The following is a 26,958-nucleotide window of genomic DNA, read 5'->3' on the forward strand; positions in this document are numbered from 1 at the left end:
TATGTTGATGTTGACGATGAAGCATCCTCTATTGTGGTGTCCTCAACAAAAAGTTTCATCATCATACATATATGCGCATAATGTACAAGCATCTGTTTCGACGGTCGATGGATGTGAAAAATTCAAAGCGCGCTGCATAATGCATCATCATCATATCGCGTTTTTCAGCAAATTTCACTTGACACTTGGTGCAGTGCGGTGCAATGAATTTTCTCTCTCACTGTAGTTAATGTACCATGCACTTGCAAGCTCCCATGCAACCAACCAACCATCCATTCGGATGAATGAACGTTGGTTAGGTGTATGCTGTGCGATCGCGATGCGCCAAAGATGGAGGAGCTGGTTAGGACCAGACGTCGTCATTTTAAATGTACAACACCCGTTACTATGCTTTGCAGAAGCATATAGCTGCTCAGCTGCTCACTACTTGTGGGTTGTTTACACTACGTCTTTAGATTTGCACCTGTTGTGTTGCGCGAGTTAGGAGTTAGGAGGAGACACTCTGATGCATAGAGTATTATGTACGATGACATTGCCAGCGTGTGCTTAATGCTCCTAGACAAGCCAGTGCTTTATATGGCCATGACAAATTTCTCTAAAGTAGCTGGGTAGAGTACATTTTACTGTTTGCGCCTGGTTGCGGGTTGCCTTGTCGGCTTCAGCTTCAACTCCGTCTGTGGCTTTGGCAGTGCGGCTGCATGCCTCAAGATTGATGCTTGAGAGTTGTTTTTGTGTTGATAGTGATTTTCTTAATGGATACGAAATACAATTGTTCATATCCGTTTTATTGAGATCTTATAAATGCATCAGAGAATAAAGTTTTTCATTAGGAGTGACATAAATTTGGTTGAAAGGAAAACAAAAAAGTTTGCTATAAAAAAAACTTTATACCTTTATTGAAGTCGGCATTCAGATGTATCTTTTATTATGACCAATAGACCTTCTCTATTGACCGAGTTTTATATGCAAAAAAAAAAACTAACAAAACAACAACTGCAAAAAACGTGACCCACTGCAGGAAATGTTAGAAGGCTAATGAGATGCTTATAGTGATTTCTTACTATAATCTTCAGGTATTTCATTAATTAATGCGGTGATACAGATGCTTAACTTGATTCGAAGAAGAGATACCAGAACAACATCATTGAAGTTCAAATCCATACTAGATGGCGTTTGTCAAATGACAGGAAGTTTATAAGCAAATACACCAATATGGCCGCCATTTGAACTGTCAGAACTCTCTCGTTTATATTTGAATTTGGCACTTTTAATTTGGTTCAGTTTGACGTATCATGATTATTTCTTCTTTCCATTCGAGGGATGGGAAAATGAGGCAGACATTTCTTAATGGTAGGAGTGTTATATATTTAAGCGACGTCAAAATGATGTATCTAACTAACTCTGAAAATTTATGATTTCAATCACCCAAAAAAGTAAATTACGCAAAAAGTCAAACAATTGACACATGCGAGATGCGACCACATGAAAATTTGACTTTGACACCGGCTACCACAGCCATATGACAACCGCACAGCCAAACTATAATAAACCACAACTTTATTCCATCTATGATTTGAACCAAATCAATTTTGAAAATAAAATGCGTTTAATAATATTTGACAGATGATATCAATTTGTGTGGCTTCTCATATTTTGTAGTCACAAACTTACTTAAATCATTGAAACAGTCTCGTGTGTTTTATATTCCAACTCTAACTCGTATCAATCATACGCGAGTATTACGACAACGCAATCAAATCAAAACGCATTTATTTATATGTTTTGTATAGAAACCAAAACCAATCTCAATTAAGTGACCTAATTTTCAAACATTATGAGATAGCTACTCTTTTAACAGTTGAACGCACCCCACATTATTTATGATTTTGCGTATAGCATATTCGATGAAGATACTTCATCTCTACTATAAATTTTCCAGGGAAATAAATTGAGGAAAAAGGAAGTTTATAATATGCCCTCTGGTTGCCCCATATTATAACCTAGTTAATTGAAAAAACCACAAGCAATATTGTGGCTTCTGTTTGTCAATCAAAATCTATTTATATCATAAAAACCATTTTATCCCAAGTTTTGTACGTATACATTTTTTTATTTTGACGCAAGGAAAGGTACATTATAGGTTTTAATTGTAAACGAGTCTACATCAAGGAATTATGAAAATCAACTTGAAAATGATTTCTAATTAAGATTGTGTAGGCTTTAAGTCAATTGCCTTTTATTGAAATGTTTTTATAAAAGATAATCCAATTCCAAATTCTTTGTATTGAGTCCAACATCGATATCACAAATTGAGTTTAGTTTCTCAGAAAAAAACCAGGGGATATACATATGGTATTCACATGAATGGCCTCAATGAAGTACTAAACATCATTGATTATATAAATACAAAGTAAAGGCCCAAGATGGCTACCTTTTGGGACTCCATCAATGATTGCTTGATTCCTCTTTGCTGTTGATTTCATTAGTATTTTTTTGTGGCATAGGAACAGTAGAACATTGGAACACCATCAGTAAAACGAAATGGAAGTTTGTTTACAGTAAGGCTCCAGTTATAGCTATCAATGGTTTTCATCATTGAAAACAAACATTGGAATTTTTTAGCAGGTCGTTTATAGATTTTATTAATAATTGTTGTCATTGAACAAAATTTCCTGATTGAAAGCCACCGAAATATTTATACTGACCGAAATCTGTCATTGGAATTGTGTGAAATTGGAACACAAAGCAGTGGAACTATTCGTTTCACTTTTGAACATAAAAGTATCAGCTGTTCAGGAAAATGAATTTCCGTCCAGAAAATAGAAAAATACATATTTAAAGAAAAATAAATGCGTAATTACACTTACATATTTTTCCCTAAAAATTCATTGTGTGATTTCCGATCGATCAGTTTATAATTTTCATTTATAATCAAAGGGAAACACCGTCAAATATCGATTCAAAAATTTGTCTGGATCAATTTCAATGATAGCTATAACTGTCGCCTAAAACTTAAACTTTATTGTTTAAATTTTACTTAAAAATTCAATTTATTTTACTTTTTTACTTTAATTAAAGGTATAAAATGTTCAAAAATCTGAAGCAAACTGTTGGATTTTATTGATAGTTATAAACGGAGCCTTAGGTGAGGTGGAATCAAGTCAACTTTGGTTGAGGTTAATACACAAGTGACACTGGGCATACTTTTGATTCATAGTTTACGAACAAATTCAATGGATTGAAAACTTTAAAGAAAATTTGTATTTTCTTAGCTTTGATTAAAGTCTCAAGTTCTGTCAACTTATTATTTTGCATTGTGTGTTTTTTAAAGAGCTTAAGAACTTTAATAATACAAGATCGAAATATTGTTGGATTTTTTTTTTTAACATTTTTTTTTTAATTTTTATAATCAAGTGGATAATTTCATGGAATTTATTTTTTAAATATTATTTCCATGATTGGTCCGATTTGTCACTACTTTTTACAATGGTTTAAGACAATGGCGTAAAGTATATCATAAAAGGAAAGGGCTTAAACTCACACGAAAGAAGGGCTAGTTGACAGGACCACTTTTATGTACTAAGTTGTCACGAAATTGATTTTGCAGTAAATTGATGGTTAAGTCAGCTGAACGACAAGTCGTACCGTCTTGTTGGAACTAAATTTCTTTGATGTTTAGCTGATTAATTTTTTTACACCACAAATCAAATGGATGTTCAAATGGTAGACATGTGCATTCAAGAGGACACAAGCGTCCACAGGTTTTTCTCATGCTTTGTAATCCAGAAGCAAATGTCACTTTTCTTGGAAATCAGAACTGCCTAGTACCTCAACTGGAGATTGGGTTCTAACCCCAGTGGAAAGTTGTTGGGGGCAGCAAAGTAGAGAGGGGGGAGAGGTGTTTCCACTAAGGCACCTCTGCTTATCCAGGCGGCAGCGGACGAATTCTCGAGATGGAATCAACGGTGGCGTCTACAGTTCCAGCAAGGTTGAACTACTTAGTGAACACCTTATAGGGTTTCTTCGGCATATTCGGAACCCAGGTGTGTAAGAAGCCGTTTATCCGGCTCCCCGTCCTTGGAGTTATACTAAGGATCTGGCTCTTGGGAGTTGTGCCGTTGTCGGGGTGACTTCCTGGCCACGTAGAATGATAGGTCCCTTAACAGACCACGTGCAGCCAAACAATTAGCGGAAGCCCTAAAGTGCTGCTAGGCAGATATTACCGCCATCCAAGAAGTGCGATGGGATGGACCGGGCAAACGCAAACTAAAAGACTGCGATATATACTACGGCGACTGTTACCGAGAACAAATACAGCGTCTATTTGGGTGTGGATTTGTAATTGAAACTAGACTCACGACAATCCACATAAAGAGTAAATTCGCCAACATAAGCCTAATATACGCGCATGCCCCAAACGAGGAGAAAGATGAAGACACCAAAGACATATTCTTCGAGCTCTTGGACATGACATATGAGTAGTGCCCTGGCTATGAAATAAAAATTGTCTCAGGAGAATTTAGGAGAAGACATCTTTGGTGGCATCCGACAACGGATTCAGGCTGATCCATTTCGCTGCGGGGCGAGGCGTTCTGGAAGCTAGTACGCAGTTCACACATCTCAATATCCACAAGGGGACATGAAAATCTCCTGATCAATCAACCATGAACCAGATTGACCACATTGCAATCGACGCACGACACTTCTCCAGTATCCAGGATATCCGACCATTCCGAGAGGCCAACATTGACTCGGATCACTACCTCGTTGTAGCCAAGGTACGTCTACGGATATCCCGATCCGAACCAAAACAAGGAAGTACTGTGATAAGATTCGACGTTAGACGTTAGATGGCTACAACCGCAAAAAGCTGCCATGTCCTTTTCCGATCGAGTCTCTAATAACCTCTTAAGGAGTCCTATGCTGCCTGCATTAAGCATTGAAAACCAGTGGCAACATTGCCTTACAGCCAACAGAGATGCCGCCTCTGAAGTGCTAGGTTTCACACGGCCACCACAGCGAAACCCCTGGTTTGAAGACAAATGCCGGCAAGCGCACGCAGCGAAACAGCAGGCATACAAAACGGCGTTGCACAAAGGACTAGAGCTGCTCGTAAGCTCTACGAGCAGAAGAGGAGAGAGGAACACCGGCTTCTTAGATGGAAAAAAAGAGAGCATGAGAAGCTCGCGATCGAGGAGATAGAGGGATGTCACAACAGGAATAAGGTTCGCAAATTTTAAAAAAAAGGTAAAAAGAAACTCCCATGGTACCAGCCACGAACCGAAGCCTATAAAGACGATCAGGGGAACATCGTAGTAGAACCGCAGTCTATGTTGAGAGAATGGGAAGATCACTTCTAAAAATTATATAACTGCTATGACCAACCGAATCCCGCTGTAAGGGAGATAGAAACACTCAACCTAGGCGATGCAGATCAACAATTCCGCCTACCCGACCTTGACGAAGTGAAGATCTAAACTTAAGTCAAACAAAGCTGCTGGAGCTGACGACATCGCTGCCGAACTATTCAAAGCAACAGGCGATGACTTGTTAGGGAGCATACACCAACTCATCTGCAAAATATGGTCGGAAGAAAGCATGCCCTATGAGTGGGATCTCAGCATAGTATGCCCGATCCATAAAAAAGGAAACCCTCTAAATTGCGCCAACTGCAGAGGCGTCAGTGTCCTTAACATTGCATATAAGATCCTCTCTGCCGTATTATGTGAACGTCTGAAGCCTTTCGTCCACAACCTGATAGGTGGAAAAAACCCAGGAACTTCAAATCGATACCCACCATCTCTTTATCGATTTTAAGCCGCGTATGACAGCATCTATAGGGAAGAGCTCTACAGAGCGATGTCTAGTTTGGGCATCCCTGTCAAACTTATACGTTTGTTCAGAATGAAGATGGAGAATGCAAGCTGCTCTATCAAGGTAGGAAAAGAGCTCACCGATGCATTTGATGTCAAAAAAGGTTTAAGACAAGGCGATGCACTGTCATGAGACTTCAATATCGTTATGGAAAGAATAGTGCAAAACTCAACCGTCAACACAAGAGGCACAATCTTCTTAAGGTCCATCCAATTACTCGGATTCGCAGATGATATTGACATAATTGGAAAATCAATGCGTGATGTAAGTGAGCATTGCGACGGAAGCGAAGAAGATGGGTTAATTGGTCTATAGAGAAAAGACCAAGTATATGCTGTCATCAAAAAAGAACATTGAACAATGACGTCTTGGACAAAACGTCACCATGGACAGCTATGACTTCGAGGTAGTTAAGGACTTTGTCTACCTAGGTAACGCTATTAACACAGACAACGATAACACCGCTGAACTCAAACGAAGACTTTGGACTTAGAAGGCAATTGAGAAGTAAAGTCCTCTCTCGAGGATCTAAAATCACCATCTATAAGACATTCATCATCATCACCCCGGTTCTCATTTATAACGCTGAGGTTTGGACCCTGTCAAAGAATGATGAGAGCGTCTTAGGATGCTTCGAGAGAAAATATGTTGACATTTTAAACTGTCCAATTATGGACAAAATTCACACTTCATGAACTTGACAGGACGTTGCACTAAAAAGCACAGAAATCCATAGATAGGAACAGACCTTCTATTAAATTTTCTGTTTATAAATTTAAAAGTGTAAATAATCATTTACCAAACTTTCCATTAAATCCTATCGCAAAGCGTTCAAATGCAAAGAAAACCAAAAATCGAACACAGAAACTAAATTCATGCTTACAGAGACAGTTGGGCTCGTTTGACAATTTGAAAGAAAGTAATTTTTATTGGAACGTTTATTTCTTCAAAGTCACGTTCCATTTTTCCCTACTTTTGTTTTGTCTTCATACTTTTTGTTTTTCGTGTTTTTCAATATTTTGAGGGCTTGCACTTACCTACAATTATTTTGAATAAAAAATTTAGTTTGTATTATTAGCTACAAAGTAAAGTCTACCTTAGCTACCTAGTTAAAGATAGTCTAGATAGGCAGGTAGGTAAAGTTTAGTTGTTTGTAGTTTTTTTGTCGCCATCTTTTGACCGACAATCGTGACAAACATAAAATAAACGAAATTTAATTGTCTTTATAGTTGTTGTCGTCGCCGTCTCGCCATTGTATTGTCGTCATCGTTATTTTCAACGCTGTTGGTTTGGTTTGGTTTAGGCCAGCCCCAGTAGTTTAACATAGTAACTTTTTTTCTTGTCTGTAATTTAGATATTGAGAGAAAGGAATTTGAATTTCTTTTTACTTTGGTTTCTTTTATTTTCTTCAAAAAGATTGGCACAAATTTAAAAATGCATTATGATAAAGCTTCTCTACTTTTATAGCTTATCTTTATTAGTTTAATAATAATTCCAACAAGAAGTCAATTTTTAAACTTTTATCAAATGGTACATGGCAGAGATAGAGGTTGACAACTTATTGCAACATTTTTATTTCCTACTTTATTACCTGCCAATGTATTAAAAGAAGTTTGTTGATCATTTAATTTCGAGGTAGAAAAAAGATGTCTAGACATTTACCGTTATTTGATTACTAGAACTAGATAAAACGATTTCTATTATTTTTAAATGTCACGTATTAAAATAATATGTTTAATCAAATTTTACCTGACTTTCCCGTGAATAGATATAAGATCTGTTCGTTTGCTCTTTAGGCTACGTTCAGACGACCATATTTTTCTCGTATACGATATTTTATCGAATAGAGCAATGGCAGCGAGTATTATATTTGTACGTTCACACGAAGCCCATGCGGGAAAATCCCGTATTCGTGAAATAATTTTTTCCGTACACCGTATTTTTATCGTACACACGATTAGTAGCGCTTGTCTTTATATTGTGCCGTTAACACGAACAAAATTTTTTCGAATTCGTTCATTACGTGGAAGAGTAGAATCTTTTTTCAGTCTTAATAATAGATTGTCAAAACTAGCCATCGAAATACGAAAATAATTATAACATTTCTGTTCGTCATGTCTCAGGCTTAGGTAAAATTTTTCAAAACGTTTTCCAAGCTGTGGACCATTCTCTAAAAGAGGATGTACCCAGAATCTTCGACGTACTAACCGTTTCTTATTACCACTTTTTTATACCAATAAAAATAAGTGGAATATGTGGATCCATGATGACGATGGCCAGTTGATTGCCGATAGTGCTGTGTCCCCTGCCACGCCTCAAAACCCGTACGTGAAAAAATCGAATCAAATATTTCTCGTGTGAAACGCAGTCTCATATTCGATAAAACTGCTTACGTAAAAAAATCGAACGTAGCCTTATTGCTAACTTCCCATAAGAAGTTATTGTAATGGGCCCGATTTGTCAAATTGAAAAATTTGACATTTCTCGACGTTTCAAGGTCCCTAGAGTCGGAATTAAAGATTTTTAGAAAGATGTCTGTGCGTGCGTGTGTACGTACGTTCGTACGTCCGAACGTTCGCGACGTTTTTTCGTCGTCCATAGCTCAAGAACCAGAAGAGATATCGATTTCAAATAATTTTTGTTATGCACATAATAAGGCAGAAAGATGCAGAAAGGGCTCTCAAGAAAATTGCATGGGTGGTTTTTTTACCATAGCAGTTTGAAAAAAAGGTGAACATTTTGGTTAACCCTAAAAATCTTACGAACCAAAACGCTAAAAACTTGAATAAAATTGTATATAATATATTCTAACGTGATATCAAAGAAATATATTTTTTGAAAAAAATCCATTTAACGGTTTTTTTATATATTAAAAAAACTGAAAAAATAATTTGTCACCTCCAAAATTTTACGACTAAAATATGATTTCATCTCCGAAACAATTTTGTGCAACGAAGAATAATGTTTTTGACATCTGATAAAATTTTGAGAAAAATCGAATTGAAAGTTTTTTTTACAAAAAATTAAAAACCGAAAATTAACAAAAGTTGGTAAAAAATGATTTTCGACTCAAATATCTTTTCAAAAATTTGAAATATTGGCTTCAAACTAATTTTATCTTATAAGAAATATTGTTGTCAACATTCAGTAAAATTTTGAAAAAAATCGTGTTGACATTTTTTTACAAAAAATTGAAAACCGAAATAAATTAACAAAAGTTGGTAAAAAATGATTTTCGATTCAAACATCTTTTCAAAAATTTGAGAAAATAGCTTCTAATTAATTTTTCTTACAAGAAATATTGTTTTCAACATTAAGGCAAATTTTGAGAAAAATCGAATTGACAGTTTTTTACAAAAAATAAAACTCTAAAAAAAAAACACTACTAAAACTTGGTAAGAATTTACTTTCGACTCAAAAGGCTTTTCAAAAATATAAAATATTGGCTTCAAACTTATTTTATATCACAGAAAATATTGGTTTCGATATTCAGTAATTTTTATATAAAAATCCAACAGTCCGTTTTTTCCTTAAAAAATAAAATCAACAAAAAATAGTTCGCAAATTTGGTACATATAGACAAACTTTTAAGCAAGACAAATCGGCGGGACGGGACGGACGGGATGGGAAGTTATCAGTGTGGGTCACATCCCAGCCTCTTTTTCTCATTATGTTTTGATCTCCTAGTTTATATATGTAACAAAGAAATTGACAACACAGAGTTCAAAATTAAGGAATAGTCCTATAACTTTGCAAATTTTTTTTGACAGGTCGGTTCATCATTGGAAATATATATGTAATTGTTGTTGCACAATTTTTTTCTGAGAGAACTTCGTCTAAAATCGTATATACATATGTAAATGAAACACAACTCTCTAGTGAAACGATTAGTTTGTTTTTTGACATACCATAATCAGCTGTTAATGAAAATAATGGTGCAGTCACATTTTCCTTTCCAAGAATAATCCTTTTAATGATTCTTTCCTTAAGGCCGGGAACAGACCTTGTGTATTATCTCAACTGTCAAATTTAACTATCTGAATATTTGACCCATTCCAAAATTGCATCTGAGTGATCGAATCATATGTTCTTTGTCTTATCCAACAAAAAAAAACAAAGAATCACTTACTTCCATTGTTAACCTTTTTGATTCAAGTCAAAGAATAAGATAGATGACCTTCAGTTATTGAAAAGAACTTATCGTTTATCATCTAGTTCTTGAAAGGCTTCTAGAACCGATAACATTCATAAAAAAACCATGATCTTATAATTAATTATAAAAATGATTAATCATTCAAAAACAAGCTGGGGACAATGTGTCTTCTTGTGTAATGCAATCGCAGTTAGAGATTACATATTCTTTGCTTTTTGTTATCGATATCAAGATTATAGTAAAGTATATCGATGAGATTAAAGAAATTAAACAAAATAATTCCAACTTAAGTAAATATAAACAAAATTAGTCACAAATGAGTTGTTTGCAAGCAAATAAAGAATCTAAACAAAAAAAAGATAAACATCATATTGCATTTAAAAAGTACCTTTGTTGTTTTTGAAAATAAGAAAAATGGGTCGATTGCGTGACAAAAGTTTATCGAACTCTTTTATTATAAGAATGAGTTTGAATGATTTTAACAGATATAATTGAAAGTTGTTTAAATTTAAGTCTTACGGTAAGTAAAGTGCACTTAAATGTCAAGACAACAATATAATTATATTGCGTGTATAATAAAGAAAAATTGTTATTGCTATCATCTTATCGAAAGGAAGTTGTACGTACAATAATTTATTATAGCAGATATCAATCGTGTTATGGTTTAAATGCCATAATGGTTTTACTGTTTTAAAGAATTTTAAAATAAGTCAAAGGAATCACAGCATGTTTATTTTTTTTTTTTGTTTATTTTAGAAATATAATGAATTGTTGTGAAATTAAATTTAACTACGTTTTCGTTTATGGAAAAAGATGTTAATATAAAAATGTTGACTTCTATATCACGAAAATAAAAATCTGTACAACAATTAATGCGTTTAGCATTAAATTTTTTAAATACTTAGTTATTTACTAGTTCATCAAAAATTAGAATCCTTTTTAAATTAGTATAATACTGTGGATCTGAACACGCCTAAAAAGTGACAGTTGTCAGAAGTGGTCTATGAACTTCTCGAAATATTTATTTCCTCAAATAAATGTCTACAACTTGGAAAAGTTTGTTTAGCGTTAAATGATTCTTGGTGAATTTCCAAACCTTATTGAATTTCAACTCAGTTTGACATAATTATTAAAACAGTTCATCTGAACTCTGAACTTGAAGAAAAAGAAATAAACAAGCCTTATTCTGAAGAACTAGCCTTTAAAATTGAAATGTCAGAAATTCAAATGTCATTCTATGAATTCAACTAAGAAAAATGTTAAGAAATAGCAAACACCCAAAACTACTTCTTTTTTAAAATAAGGTTCTCTTTCATACTGCAGAGGAACATAAGTTTAAATTAGTATTGAATTTGGATATTGAAAACCATTAGTAATGTTACAATATCGTTATTTTTGGTAACGAATTTATTTGTCCAGTCTTTAATTAAATATGCAGATACAAGTTTCTTTTTAGAGCTATTTTTATTCCGGCTTAAGTTTCAGTCCTTTAAAACAAAATTACCAATAAAACACCCACATTTTTTGTCCGAAGTATAAAAGTTGATTTTCCTTAAAACAACTTTTATATAAATTATTTTGATGTCCTATCACCAATAATCATAAAACAAAAATAATCATTAATCGCCCATCATTATTTTTATATACCACCTACCATACTAGGTCGATTTTTAAAAATGCACTTAAAACCATTAAAAACTGGTTAATTTCAAGGTTACTTTTTTTTTAAATTGGTTTTTAAAGTAAAGGTAAGTTCAAGTTTTTCTTCCATTTATAAAAATAAAAGTAATTATTTCAGATAGACATGCGTTTATGCCAAAAGCATATTCAATTTAATCAAAGATTCATAAAAATCAAAACCTCAAAACTCATATCAAGCCAAAAAATTTGTTCGTGGGCTATTTTTGGTACCGGTTTATTTTGCTTTTGCTATTTTGTTATCATTTTATGAATTCATTTATGAAAATTTATGAAATATAAACCAAAACGCTGTTGTACACGGAAATTAAATTATTGAAATTAAGCTGCATTAAAAATATTGAAATTAAAATAAATTGAATACGCAAATGACAGGTTTCCATGGACGATAAGAATTTGAAATAAGTTCAAAATCAATCAACAAGCTCGTTTTTGGAATTAAACTTATTTTGAATGTACTTTGACAGCGAGTTTGTTTATAAATCGTTTTCGCATGATGTGATACGGGTGCAATTTTAATAAAACAAACAGGGATCAAAATGATAACTGTGTTCACATTCTAAATGGAGAGTTGGATTGGCGGCTATCTGTCAAAACGCAAAACAACTAACAAATAAACAGGAACGCGACCAGATACTTAAAATAATTTTATTGCCAAATAAAATATAAACGATCTTAATTACATTAGGCGTTAATTATTTTTAAACTTCAGAGCAGAGACTGAAATGTCAAACAAAACCTTGTGTTTATTTTTTACCTATGAACGTTTGGAGCTTCAAATTTGTGTTTATTTTTTCGTTCTGATCGTGTTCTGAGCTTGACAGGTGAAATCAAATAATTAAAATGGCTCAAAAATATAGTCGGGCTAGTGCGAAAGGTAAGTTTATATAAAGCAATGCTGAAATCTCAGAACAAATAATTAATAATGCAGAGAACAGTGACTGATTGCAGGTGCAGTCCAGTCATTTCAAGAAATCGTTAAAATTCAATTAATTTTACTAACGACTTCATCAGTTAGGGAAATGTGTGTGTATTATAATTTATCCCATATTTAAAAACATTTTATATTCCATTAAGTACAATGTAGCATTAAAAAGCAGAATTAAACTCTAGACACACAAATTTCTCCTTCAACCTCTTGATCATACCACATATGGCATTTGACATTTTACTACTTAATCCAATTAAGTATTATTTAGTTGAACTTTGACAGAACGTTAGACGTAAATATAAACAAACAATCAGAGGTAGATGTTAGTCTTTCTTATAAATGGCGCCCAACAGAACAATTATTTTCTTCTTTCCATTGACATATTTGTCAAATTTCACCAACATAAAAACCATTTCTTTTTGCAATTTTTATGAAGGTTATAACCTGCTTCCATGTAAAAATTTTAACTGTCACTTTCTTATTTCATCTAACATAGTATTAGTTCTTGATACCGGTAACTTTTAAACTCAAAACATGTTAATTGTGTTAGTTGCAAAAACGAAAATAAAAAATTCAAGTCTTAAATAAAGAAGAAAAATTTTAATAAAAACTCAACAACAACTTACCCATGAATTATCTCGAAACTGTGACATCTTGCTCCAATTTATATGCAAAAATGATAATCCACAAAGTTGTTGATGCTGACGATGCTTACGGTTATTTTTCTTTTTGTGGTTGAAATTTTATTAACTTCACTTTCTGGTTGTCTCTTTATTTTATTTTTGAAACTTTTCACAGTGCAATTAATAAATTTTGTATACACAAAAACCAGTTGGTGCAATAATAATTTATATTATTAAAATATAATACACGCTGACTGCCGCGCCGCTCCGTCATCCACCACCCGGCAGTGTAGTGAATGCTTAAAGATTTTAAACCGTTAACAGGTTGTTGAATGGAAACATGCAAATATCGCACTGAACGCGATCGTTTTTTACTTTTTTTTATTTTTATTTTTAAACTACGTACAAGGATTGTACTAGCTTTTAACTCTATTTTATTTTTAATTGAAAGTCATAGCTCACGAGAAGGCTTTTGTGACCACAAAGCCATAGACCCGTAAACAAAAATAATACACGATACTTTAGATACTATGGAACAAACGATCTTCTCATAAAGTAACTATCGAACCGTAACAAATAATGTGGAATAGATTATTATTGTTGCTGTAATGAGTTCGGTTAGAGGCACAAAATCGAGTACGACATTTCACTGGGTTGCTCATCCGCAACAGAGTATCCGTGAATCGTTCGGTTTTGTATAGGTATCGGAACCATTCGCTGCTGACACCACACCCTCTCTATTTTATCGATTATCTTAATTTCGAAAAATGTTAGAAATTCAAAAAAAGATTTATTCGATTACATGTGATATTCCCAAACTTTATCGATATTGCACGATCACTATGTTGTATGTCAGATTGAGCTTCACTTTTTTAACGCTGACGGATGCGACACACACGTTGAATCTAACGGAACTCTCGACATTGACTGAAGCTTACACAGTGAATTGAAGTCTGGTGGAGTGCTCCGCCGCTGTTTGTGTGGTGCCTGCTGCCAAAGTCAATTCCAATCCCACCGGCATGCATGGCAGTCACAACCCAACGCACAGCGGTATTTACTATTTGCATTCAAACATGTTTGAAGTGTTTGCTTTTGGAGCTAACTTCACCTGAACTTGTTGCTGTTGGATCGGAAGAGAAAGCTTCGATAACACCGATGGATAGACCGATTGGTGTTTTTGTTTTGAAATTTGAAGTTTGAACAGCTGGTATGTGTTTTTGACAGCTGATCATGTTTTCTGTGTGAGCTTTAAATTAAACAAGTGTAAACATATTGTTATTTAGGAGATGTGGGTGGTGTTTTATTTAATTTGTGCTGCACCTGTTGAGTACATTTTAAAGAACGTCATATTGAAGTTTGATGTTTGTTGATGTCACACCTACGCCCTACATAATATCAAAAAACTGAGATTAGATTATTTTGTTCCATAAAATTTATGAAGACAATACCATAATCGATAAATGAGTTAATTATTTATAGCTTCATATATAGTTTTTCGAATGACATTAAGGGTTTGTTTGATTGATTGACTTAAGTGGTCTTTGGATCTATAAATGAATTGATACGATAATAATAAACAAATAATAAGTAAACAGATAGGCTTGATACTATTTTTGGAATAAGTTATGAGTACCGGTTAAGAATAATTAATTTTTAATTCGTTCGGAAACTGATTGTTTTTGATTAAAAATGTTCAGCACTTTTGAAGTAAGTATTTACTACTTTACTTATCTTTTGATAAACAAAGAAAATTGTTATTTTAACAATATTATAAAATTATAAACTCGAAATGTTTGCATCTTGCAGATCTGATGGTGTTGACTACGGCGAAGGGTTCTTTCATAAATGTCGGAGTAACTTAGACCTGAGAAGTTTGTGATCGGAACAACGCAGAAGAGTTGCACAGGAGAAGTAAAATTTTTAAAGTTCATAAATGTCATTAACAAAAATTCTCCATTTACCATGGTGATAATCTGTCGTACGTTTCACTCTCCAAAACCCGTTTGTTTACATCGTTGTATTTGTAATTTTGACCATTAGTCCATGAATAGATGTGACCAACAAAAAAAAAAACGATGCGTTAGGCTAGCGGCACTTTTCGAAGCAAAAACAAAATGGGAGAGGTAGGTTAGGTTATAGTGGTTGTCCAAGATGGAAACGGACACACTTAGGCCAGTTTAATGACCCATTGTGATACCACATGAATCTTGAGGCTTCTTCCTAAGCTCAATGGAACCAGCTTGAGTCCCTTACGAAACGTGAGAGGCTGATTATACCGATATGATTTAGATCGTTTAGATTGTTAAAGAAGAATTCTCCTAGGTAATTCCTGCGTTTTCGAGTTAGAGCAGGGCATGTACAGAGAAGATGAAGAACTATTTTCTCCTCTTCCTCGTCCAAACAGCTTCTGCAAAAGTCATTTGAGAATACGCCTAGTCTCGTGGCGTGCTTCCCTATTAGACAATTTCCGGTTATGACACCTATTATCGAGCTTATATGCGATCTGCTTAGAGAGAGCAAGCACCTTGAACGTTTTAAATCCAGTGTTGGCCAGATGTTTTTTGTGGCTTGACAAGTGGTGATGTTGTTCCACCTGGTGCCTGCTCTCCTCACAGCGTCTTGCATTAGCAGCAGTTTACAAGTAGCGATTGGTATGCCAGTACTTGCCAAACGTGGTAGGGTGGGCTGCACTGTACCGTTCCTGGAGAGTTAACAGTTACCTGGAATGTCTGTATGAACCGGCACCCAGCAAAGGTATTAAACTGTTGCGCCATCTCCATTAGAGATGATCGACAGTTATTGACTGTTATAGAGTTTGTAGAGACAGAGTCCAGAGATTTGAAAGCGACCTGGCTATCAGAGAAAATACGGATATCAGATGTTGATATCACGTTTTCTTTGAGCCAGGACAAGACTTCCTTTATCACCAAAAGTTCCGCCTGGAACACGCTACAATTATTGGGAAGGCGTTCAGAGTACACACCTCCACCAACCCCTCCTTTTGTTTTTGGGGGATGGTGTAGTCTGCGTGCTTTGGAATTGATTCTAAATACCTAAGAATTATTAGTGGCCAATGTTGTTGTTAGTCCACTGCGGCGAAGCTTTGAGGCGAATAGCAGAGCTTGCAGCTATATGTTCGCTAAATATGTCAAGAGGTGTAAGGTAGAGTAAAGTGTTCAGTGCCGCAGATAGGGTCGTGCGAAGCGATCCGCTTATACATAGGCAAGCTGAACGTTGGACACCCAATACGTCGTCTGCATAGGTTATCACTCTGAAACCCTCCGCATCCAGACTAGTTAGGATTTCATTCACCACTTGGTTTCAGAGGAGAGGGGATAGAACACCACCTTGCGGTGTCCCTCTGCTAACGAATCGTCTGTCAGAAGAGTTGACCAGTTTTGCGTTGATTATTCTGTCAGTCAGCATGAAATGAATCAACTTCCGGAGCGAACTCTCTGCATTTAGAGATATTAGTGCAGATGTGATTGCAGATGTGTCCACGTTGTTAAAGGCACCTTCGATGTCAAGGAAAGCAAGCATAGTCAACTCAATATGATGGAGGGAATATTCGACAGTGCTGTTTCCACTGATTTACTTTTACAGAAGGCATGTTGAGACGAAGACAGAAGTCTTGTATCAATACTTGCCCTTAAATGGATATCAATCACTCTTTCCAAGGTCTTGAGAAGGAATGATGATAGACTTATAGGTCGTAGATCTTTACGATTAACTTGCGACCATTTACCTGATTTTGGTATAAAAACAACTTTAACTTCTCGCCATGCCGATGGAACCTGGACCAGGTAAAGACAGCAGGTAAAAGTTGCCTCATGGATTGGTGCAATTATATCAGAAGTCTTTTGTAATTCGGATGGTATTATTCTATCTAGTCCTGCAGATTTAAATGGTTTGAAGCTGTTGAGGGCCCATTGTAGCTTATCCCTTGTGATCAGACCTTGTGGATATGTTGTGTTTGAACTTGAACGTATATAATTGTTGCAAGTTTCGGTAAGAGAACTACCAGGAAAGGAGTGTCCAATAGTAAGTTCAGCGATTCATTACTTGAATTTGTCCAGGAGCCGTCTGTATTTTTCAAGCAGCTTGGCATAGCTGGATTAGTTGAAAGAATTTTCCGTAGCCTAGAGGCTTCAGAAGTTTCTTCTATCATGTCACAGAAGGATCGCCAAGAAGGTCGCTTGGATTTCTATAGTGCCTTCTTGTAGATTCTTAGGGATTCTTTGTAGGAGTCCCAATGAGAGGCTAGTCTTGCAGCTTTCGATGAAAAAGTCAGTTTAAGCCTTAAATTTGCAGCCATTTTGTTGATAGCGAACCAATGTACATTTTTCTATTGAAAAAAGCATGTTCAACATCAGTTTATTACAATTAATTCACTAATCTACAGTAATCGATACGAAATTCTTTAAATTTCATAATTAACTTTAGATGATTGTATCAAAGATGCGTTCGAAGAACCATCAAGTTAAAGGTGCGAGCGCAATTTATTGAATTCTAGTAAATTTTCCTAAATGAACGGCCAAAATATTTTTTGCAAGTAATTAAAATCTGTATCTATTTAATTAATCCAAGTATATTTATAGTTTGTTTTTAATGATTTAAGCTTGCAACTATTTTTCAATTCCATTTTGATTATTAAATATTAAATTTAAAAAAAAGGAGTTACAGAAGTTTACATTTTTGTCCATTTCCAATTATACTTAACCAGTTACAGCTCATATTGCGTTCGCAAATAATTTAAGTAAACAGCACTAATAATCATTAAAAATGTATTCGGTAAATTTTATTTTATTCAATATGCATTTACAACATTTATTTGGATTGAAATTAAAAAAGGTATACATATCATCCAATTTAAGACCTTATCAGCACTTTAGATTCTGTTGGTTAGGATTGTTTCGTTTTTGAACTAAGGCCATGAAACATTCAAAATGAAGCATTTAGATGGGCCTGAGGACTAAAAAGAAGCATTTTGATGGGCCTGAAGACTAAATGTGAGAATGTGATTGGTTTTTCATGTACACTTTCTCACATTTAGTGCTCAGTAGCTTGTTAGCAAACCGAAATGTCAGTCCGAGATTCCCCTCTTGATAAATGGAGAATTTTTGGTCATTAACATCTGTCAATTTGAGCTGTTTAAATTATTATGTAAGGTGATCTTGAGCAAAATCAAATACTTGATCCTAAATTCCATGGTTTTCTTTGACTACAGTGACTGACGTTTGTGAACCATCATGACTTAATGATTGTGTTCATTGGGCAGGTTCAGACGACATAAGAGACTTAAAAGTATGGCAAGTTTCTATTATCTGATCGGCCAGCTATCAAATAATTTTTTCTGCTCAAATTAAGCTTCTTCGTATTTGTGACGTTTTGATTTTTGATTTTTGATTTCAAATTTGCTGGATCATGATGGAGTGATTTTGCAAACCTCGCGTATTTCAAGTTTACAGTCCCTGGCCCTATTATTATACGCACTTAAGATTTTTTTCAAAATCTTAATTTCCAGCTATTTTCTTGATCTGTATCTCTTTGGTCATCAGTGCGGTTAGCACGTGAGGTAGCTCTTCGCACATTTGATTGACTGCGACGACCTAAGTCAGGTCGTATTCTCCTCGGCATCGTAACTTAATTCATCAAAGTGAGAAAATTTCTCCGCACTTAACAGTAAATTAACAGTAAAGTGTCACTATCACAAAATATGAACAAAAAAAGAGCACACTACTTGGAATGTCACTATCACAAAGGATCACAAAAATAAAGAAAGTTCTCGCACACGTAGCGGTAATCGTCACTCACAAAGATAGAAGGATGCACTCATAGAATATCGTAACCATGATCGTAACACAATATCGTCAATCGTTATACTTTTTCCATTATCTAATTTTTTATATAACTGTTTTTACCTTTAGGCCATAAATCTCCGTGTTCTAAAGTGCGACAGAATGATTGACATATTAATTGGTTGTCAAATCTAATGTCAAATATTATGGTTGTGTTCAGAAACTTTTTTTTGTGACAGAACTTAAGATTTATCAAACTTAAAAAAATAATCTGATACAGTTACAACTGAAGTTAGCTAAAATTAAGTTTCGCGAAGCCGACCAAATTAATTGGAAATCAATACTACTAGTAGTTTATTACATTTTCTGTCTCGTTCCCGATTCACTTTTGTTTATTTTTGGAACGCGACATTAGATCCTCCAAAGCGCACGCGAAGACTATTTTCATAGATATGATTGAATTTGAACTTTATGCAGCGGTAATAAATTGCAAATTGACTCTTTGACGTTAGGAACACACCTAAATTGCTTAGACAACAGTGACTGTTTATAATTTAATATGAACTTTATTGAATAGCAATTAAGCTCAAATTGACTCTAGGAAACGTTTGTATGGGAAATAGAAAGGGTGTTTTTAGGATTTTATTTTTATTTGCTTTTGTTGTTGCTATTTTTGTAATTTGTTGTCAATATTTTGTTGAACCTAGTTTTGCTTTAAGCCTAGTACATACTTGTGAACCATCTCGTGAACCCATACAAATTTCAGTTTTTGGTTCACCCGTGAACTTGCTCGTGAAGCTGAGTGGATAACAAAGTGGAGAGTTTTCGTTCACGGGCAATTCACGTGCAAAATGTACGGGAACTGTTGGTGAAGCTTTTACATTTGGTTTGTTCATGTTCACAACGTGTACTCACAAGTGTGTACCAGTGAGCAATGTCAAAAGTTCACTTTCTCCACTGGCGAACGTTCACTTCACGAGGAAGTATGTACTAGGCTTTAATAAGAGCCTCAATTTAAAATCATTCATGGTTTCGCAATCGGGCCCGTGTGTGCATGTTTTCTACCAATCTATCAGTCACAAGTTTGCCGATCTGGGTCCCCGAATATTATTGGTTTACTTTTGATAATATTTAATGAAAAATCGGGCAGTTTTGAACTATTGAAAGTAAGTTGTAATAAATTGTTTCGCTTTTCTTATTTAGTCTGACGTAAATTTCAAATTTAATTTATTTTGAAAATTTGTGCCGGGTCCCTTCACAAACTTTCCGATACAAGCTAGAATTTAGGCAGTGAAACCATTTGCCGATTATATGAAAAACCGTAGAACATCATTAAAGGCCTTAAGTGATAATAATTTAACTGCTGAAGCTCAAAGAGATGTAAATGGAGTTTTAGTGCTTTAAATGAAAGAAGTATTATTCTTCATGTCAAAAACAGGACTATTGACGTTGAAATTCGAAAGCTCGAAAACTTGATCTTCGATTTGAACATTATTCGGTACGGATGGGATCAAATTTAATCTGAATGCAAAGCAGTTGCTACTGAATTGGGTGATGTTCCAGAATCTTTCCCATCGAACAGAAAAACGCAATTAAAGAGACATTTTGGAGAAAATCGAGGAGCCGGAGAGCAAATGGAAACAGGCGAAGAAATACATTTTAAGAGAAACACCTTTTACGTCATAGTTGATTCAATTATATCTGGCATTTCTCATCGGGACGATACGATGAAAAATTTGAAGGGTACATTTTCATTTTTATGGAAGTTTTTAACTATAGACGAAATTGGAATTAAAAAGTCCGCTACAAGGTTCATCTGAAACACATTTATGGAGCCAATTTTGAGGAAGAACTTGGAGATGATTTTCTCCAACATTTGTGTTGCTCTCCATGTGTTTTCCACTATGCCTGTAAGCCTAGCTAGTTCCAAACGTTCATTTAGCGTCCTTACCAGAACAAGGAAATTTTCATCCTACATGCTCATCACAAGATCGCGTTTCCGGACTCGCTACACCTTTGGCAAGGAAATTGAATTTCAATTATAAGTTGTTTTGCTACTCAGAAACCTAGGAAAGCTCGTTTACAAAAAGAAAAAATTTCATTGAATGCAAACTAACTCTAATGAAAACATTGCAGGCATGTAGCCAGAGGGGGGGGCTAAAAAATAAGAGTATATACTATTTAAGTTCGAATTGTGTTTAAAAATAACTCTTAGCAATCTGGTTGCAACAGACTCTTTCATCAAAAGGACACTATTTAGGTACTTTTATTTAATTAAGACAAATACACATTAATGTTAAGAGTCTATGTAGTCATTATACATAATATAATTTAAAGGTGTGATGTTAAGGAGGCTTAATAGGTATAGTTTAATATATTTAAGATTCCAATTTGTTTGAATTTGCATCAACCGGGTTTATTTTGTAAGAATAAAGTGTTTTAAGTGTCTTAAGTATTTTAAATAAGTGTTAAAAGTGAGTTTTAGTGACAAAGTCTGGGGATACGAATTTCAAACAACACAACGTACCCAGTTCAAAAAATGGAACCTATATAAGCCCAGATATCCAAAACCAAATCTTGGCTATATGCTCTGATATTGTCACCAGAAAAATATCTAACCGGGTTTTAAGATCGAGTTGTTTTAGCATTCTGGCTGATAAAACAATGGATGTTTCTGGCATTGAGCAACTTTCAATATGTGTCTGATATGTTGACTGCTGTACAGAGCCCACGAAAAGTCGGGAAGATTTTGTAGGTTTTATTCCTGTTGATGACCAAACTTCTGAAAACCTGACTAAAACCATAATGCAGCGATGTGAGGAACTACATCTAGATATGAACAAGTGTGTTGGCCAAGGTTATGACGGAGCGGCAAATAATTTAAGGCCACTTAAGTGGAGTACAGAGTAGGATAAGGCAACAGTATCCAAATGACAGATATGTTCACTGTGCAAGTCATGGCTTGAACCTGGCTCTGCCTAATGCCATGTCAACACCCTCGATTCGCAATTGTCTTGGTGTAGTAAGCGAAATAGCTTATTTCTTCCGAAACCATTCAAATGCAAATAAGACTTTCCTAATCGCCATCCAAAAATACGCACCAGAAAGCAGAAAAAAACAACTTTTGCGCCTCTGCGAAACAAGGTTTATTGAAAGGCATGACAGCATTCTTTTATTTGTTGAGCTCTTCAAATGTATTGCTATTAGTCTTGAAGAAATATCCACCAAGACGTGGGCAATGTCTTCAAAAACATCAACTCTGTTAGCAGCAATTCAAAGAAGTGATTTTCTGGTAAGAATCATGGTATGCGAAAAACTTTTTAGTTTAACGCTACCCTTACCAATTTTCCTTCAAAATGAATGTTTAAATTTCGTGTCTGCAATAAATCACACGAAACAATACTTAAGTTCTCTTAAGAACATAAGAGAAACTGCCAGAGACTCTTTCAGAGACGCTTTTCAATCCGCATCACAACTTGCCAGGGATATATTTGAAGTCAGCATAACAATTCCAAGGCTTTCTTTGAAACAAACAACGCGCTCTAATCCAGAAACATCATGTCCAGAAGACTATTTTAGAGTTTCTATACTTATTCCCTGTCTAGATTCTCTTATACAAAATCTTACTGACAGATTTATAGTCAACGAGGACGTTTTAATATCGTTTTAAGCTCTGCTTCCAGGTTTTGCTGCCGCCAATTGAGTAAATGAAATGGAAAATCTAACACTCTACTTCGATAACGCAATATCCTTGTCAGCTGTTAAAACGAAGTACATACTCTGGTACGAAAAAATTTCATCGATGGATCCCTCTTTCGATGTTCTGAAACTGCTAGACATATGTGACAAGACCTACTTCAGGAGCATAAGATACTTGCTTACAATTTTGGCCACACTACCAGTTAAAACAACTGGCGTTGAAAGAACCTTTTCAACGATGAAAAGGATCAAAACAGTATCCTGAAGCGTTATGGGCCAGCCAAGACTAAGCGCACTTGCAATGCTGTCTGTTCACTCAGGTATTGATGTGGATCCAGATGAAGTGATCGACATTATGTCTAAAAAAAAGACAAGGCGTTTATTGCTGTAAAAATCCAAACTTTTTTTTTTAATTAAATAAAAAAAAAAATACAAACAAGAACAAAACATTTACATTATATAGTTTTTTTTTTAAATTTTTGTATATAGAATTACTTCTTCAAAATTGAACAAGCCCCCCCCCCCCCTTGAACCGAAATCCTGGCTACGGGCCTGAAACATTGTGATAATATTTTAATATAGGGAAAGACAATAAAGAGTATTTGATGTAAACCTTTTAAAATACTAGTTTTTGTAAAGACAAATTTCAAATACTTTTCATAGAAGGTAATAGATCTTCATGCTAATTTTGTAGTATTAATTAGGAATTTAATGTATGATTCTGTTCGGAATCTGATCTACTAGCATGTAGAATTATTTTCTATCCATCTTCCATTTTAACTAAACTGGACGATACCCGGAGATTGACTTGATGTTTATTACCCTTAATTCCAATCAATGGTAAATATGGGAGGCCCGAGATTTTTCCGTCCCGGGCCCGGAATTTCTCTCGACGACCATGCTTGAACATTATATAATATACATTTCAAAAACTAGGGGATAGTACCGTGTAGACAGAAATCTATTGGTTTTTCTTTGCATGCATTTGTAGTGCAACACACATGTTGGATGTGTATGAATATTTCCGACAAAGAATTTAATTCCGCTCGAATTAAGCTTCTTCGGTTTTGATTTTTTATTTGAAATTTGCTGGTGTATTTCAAATTTAGGTATTGATTGATATTTTAAGTTTTAAGTTTTACACTTTGAACGCGTTTTTTGACTCAGCGTACACTATAACCTGGGGAGTTTTCGACAGATTATAAGACAAAACTTTTTTCAACTCAAGACTAGGCTAACGTGTATTTCAATATCGTCTTTAATTGTGATTTAAATAATCTCAAAAGTTCTACTACATTGCATTTAATGGCATTTGCTTGGATTAGTCCTTCGGCGCTTATTTTAACACATCTCTTCAGCCTTCTGAAAGTACAATAATTAAAACTTTTTTTGTTGTTGAAATTTTTAAAAGTAAACGTTGATTTATAATTTTCTCAACATCTTTTTTTATAAAGCTCGATTAAGGCTGAAAGTTTAAAACTGTAAAAAGAAAACCAATTTTAATTTGCCACATTTATTTTCTTTCAAAAAATAATCCAAGCTAAATTTATTTCGTTGATTTTTTTATATTTTTTGTTTGAATTCTCATCAAAATTAGATTTTTTTTCTTTTTAAATTTATTTTTATTATTATTATTATTAATCTATGATAAAATTAAAATAACAATATAACGTTAAATTACAATTTCATTTCATTTTTCTTTTGTTTACTTATCAATTACACAGAGAACTCATTCCATTACAACAAAAATTGTAATTTACAACATTTTCTTTTTCTTTCGTTTTCATTCATATTTAATTTATTCGCAGCACATTTACATTACATAATAATAGGATTATAAATATAAGAATAAAATATATATGTTTACATAATTATTTATATGCATCAAAATTTACATAATGTGTATAAATATTATTTAGTTTATTTTCATTTCAATTTATATATTTTATTATTTTTAAGGACTAAAAAAACAAAAGACAAAACATTTGAATTTAAAAACAAATTAAATTTTAGGCAGAACTCTCAGTTTAATATTAATTATATTAATAATCGTATGTTTAATTTAATTGTGACTCTCTAAGAAAAAGTAAATATTTGAAGAAAAAAGTAGAAACAAAATAAATTGATATGTGGAATGTGATAATATTTATAATCGATATACGTTTTTATTTTTTTTGTTTTTAAATTTATTTTATTCAGTTTTGAAATTTATTTAAATTGTGTGATTCTTAAATAAATATATATGTAGTATATAGTTTTGTGCATAGAGTTACATATAACGGTAAATGTGCGTGGAAGGAAGTTATCAGGATAAGTTTTAGTTTTTAGTTTTTGTTGTTTTTAAAGTAAGAAGCAAAAGAACAGCCAGATATATAAATAGATAGATTAAGAAATTTAACAAGAAGTTTGAAAGTTAATTTATATATTGTTTTATTATAGATTTTAGAAGAGAAATATACATATGTATGGATATTGAAAGTGAATTTTGATGAAAGGGTTGCATATTTAGATAAGTTCATCGAAAGATGAATGATGGGCGAAACGGAAACGTGAAGTTTTATAAATAAATTTTGCATATCTTAAATAGAATAAAGCACAGAATTGTTCCCATCTTCTAAAATTAAAAACTTCAATTATCGAAAAAGTATCCTTTGGAATAAGTTTTAGTAAAGAATTCGGTTTTTGGGTATTTGCAAACTTCGCATTTGCAAACTTCGTTGATGGGAAAAATTCCGAGGGAAATTCTTTGACGTTACACAAAAAGTACATGAGTCGGAAACTGGTCACACGGACTCAATAAAGACGTTGATTTCAAAAGAAGTTTCAATTTTTCTGTCTTATTGTCTAATTATATTATTGTTCTAGACTGAAGTTGTTAGTAATAAAACGAAAAAGGCAAAAAATGCCGTTACACTAAATCAAAAAACCTAAAATGCATTGGTTTGACTTAACTCCTTTTTACCTAACGTCTCAAAGAATTAGCTCCCAATATTAACGAATTGAAAACATGAATTGAAGGATTTTTTCATAGAGCAGGTGAAGAAGAAGAAGGTTTAATTTTTTGAGTTCGATAATTGTGTTTTCAAATAAGTAGGTTTTGAGACAACCAAAATGTGTATAAGGTAGTAACTACTTTCGCAAGGCTGTTGAAAATTTTCACTTATTTTTTGTATGCAATTTAAGATTCATGTTAAATGCTCATGTTCCGGTCATGTCTGCACAAAATTCGCACCACTAGACTCTTAATTCCATATTTTCTTTGAAAAAATTCGTGAGATTTCAGGTCGATCGACAAAAATAAAAAAAAATTGGTGGTCCAACAGTTCTCCAAAAACCAAAGATTAACGTCTTACATATCTTAACCATTCCTGTGCGAGTAATGCAAGAGATGGGGGGGGGGGGAACTACAGTTTTTGTACCGAATCCGGCAGTAAGAAAATACAAACAAATTTGCACAGACAGGGATCATCTAACCCAGAATTCTGACATAACAGCCCTTAGCACTTATTATTACGTATTACCTGTCGACCGGGTACAGGGAAGTGTGATCAAATTATTTTTAACATTTGATAGAATCCAATGAACCCCTCAGCACTCAAGGTGGTGTTTCCTTTGTTAGTTTTCATTACTAAAGAATATTGAAAAAATCAAAGAAAAAAAGCTGAAAAATTGCTGGAATCAAGGGTATCCTATCGCCATCAGCGAATTAAAATAAAACTCGATTTCATTTTTGTTTTTCAAATTTTTGATTAGATATTTTGTTTTCAAAATGTATTCAAAGTCGAATAAGACCAAAACCAACAAAAAGAACAATTTAATAATTGAAAGATTGATAAATAACACCATGTCCCCAAGAAGAAGCAAATCCTTTTATTTGCTGAAAATGAGCTTTCGCCTCCGTTTTACATTTCACCTATTTTCGAAATCGAAAGTGAAAATTTCCAGAGGGTTTTTATTTGCGGATTGTGCAAACTTAGGATCGCAAGGCGATTGAGTTGCAAGTATAACCGTTTTAAAATTAAAAAAAAATAATAATAATAATAGCTTTTTAATTATATAGGAGGTCAAAATAGCAGCAAAAATTTTGTCCCCCAACTAAATCGAGACTTTTACAGATTTTACGTTTGCTAATGGGAATCCTAAAAAAAAACTGTTGAACAGCAAAATAAATACCAAACTTAA

General features: G+C 34.0%; 1 protein-coding gene across 4 annotated transcripts in view; it reads right to left on the bottom strand.

Annotated features, from left to right (window-relative positions):
- Positions 1-14,220, bottom strand: part of LOC129944028 (SH3 and F-BAR domain-containing protein DDB_G0274695) — a 121,742-nt gene extending 107,522 nt beyond the window's left edge. For 3 of the 4 annotated variants that reach the window (XM_056053184.1, XM_056053183.1, XM_056053182.1), the window contains exon 1: positions 13,283-14,219. In XM_056053184.1, coding sequence (XP_055909159.1) covers positions 13,283-13,309 — 27 coding nt within the window. In that variant the 5' untranslated portion in view covers positions 13,310-14,219. Of the gene's footprint in view, positions 1-13,282 lie in introns of all 4 variants that reach the window. The other variant, XM_056053181.1, reaches the window with a different exon arrangement.
- Positions 14,221-26,958: the final 12,738 nt, after the last annotated feature.

The sequence above is a fragment of the Eupeodes corollae genome, chromosome 2, assembly GCF_945859685.1.
Source record: "Eupeodes corollae chromosome 2, idEupCoro1.1, whole genome shotgun sequence".
In the NCBI taxonomy this organism is placed as follows: Eukaryota; Metazoa; Arthropoda; class Insecta; order Diptera; family Syrphidae; genus Eupeodes; species Eupeodes corollae.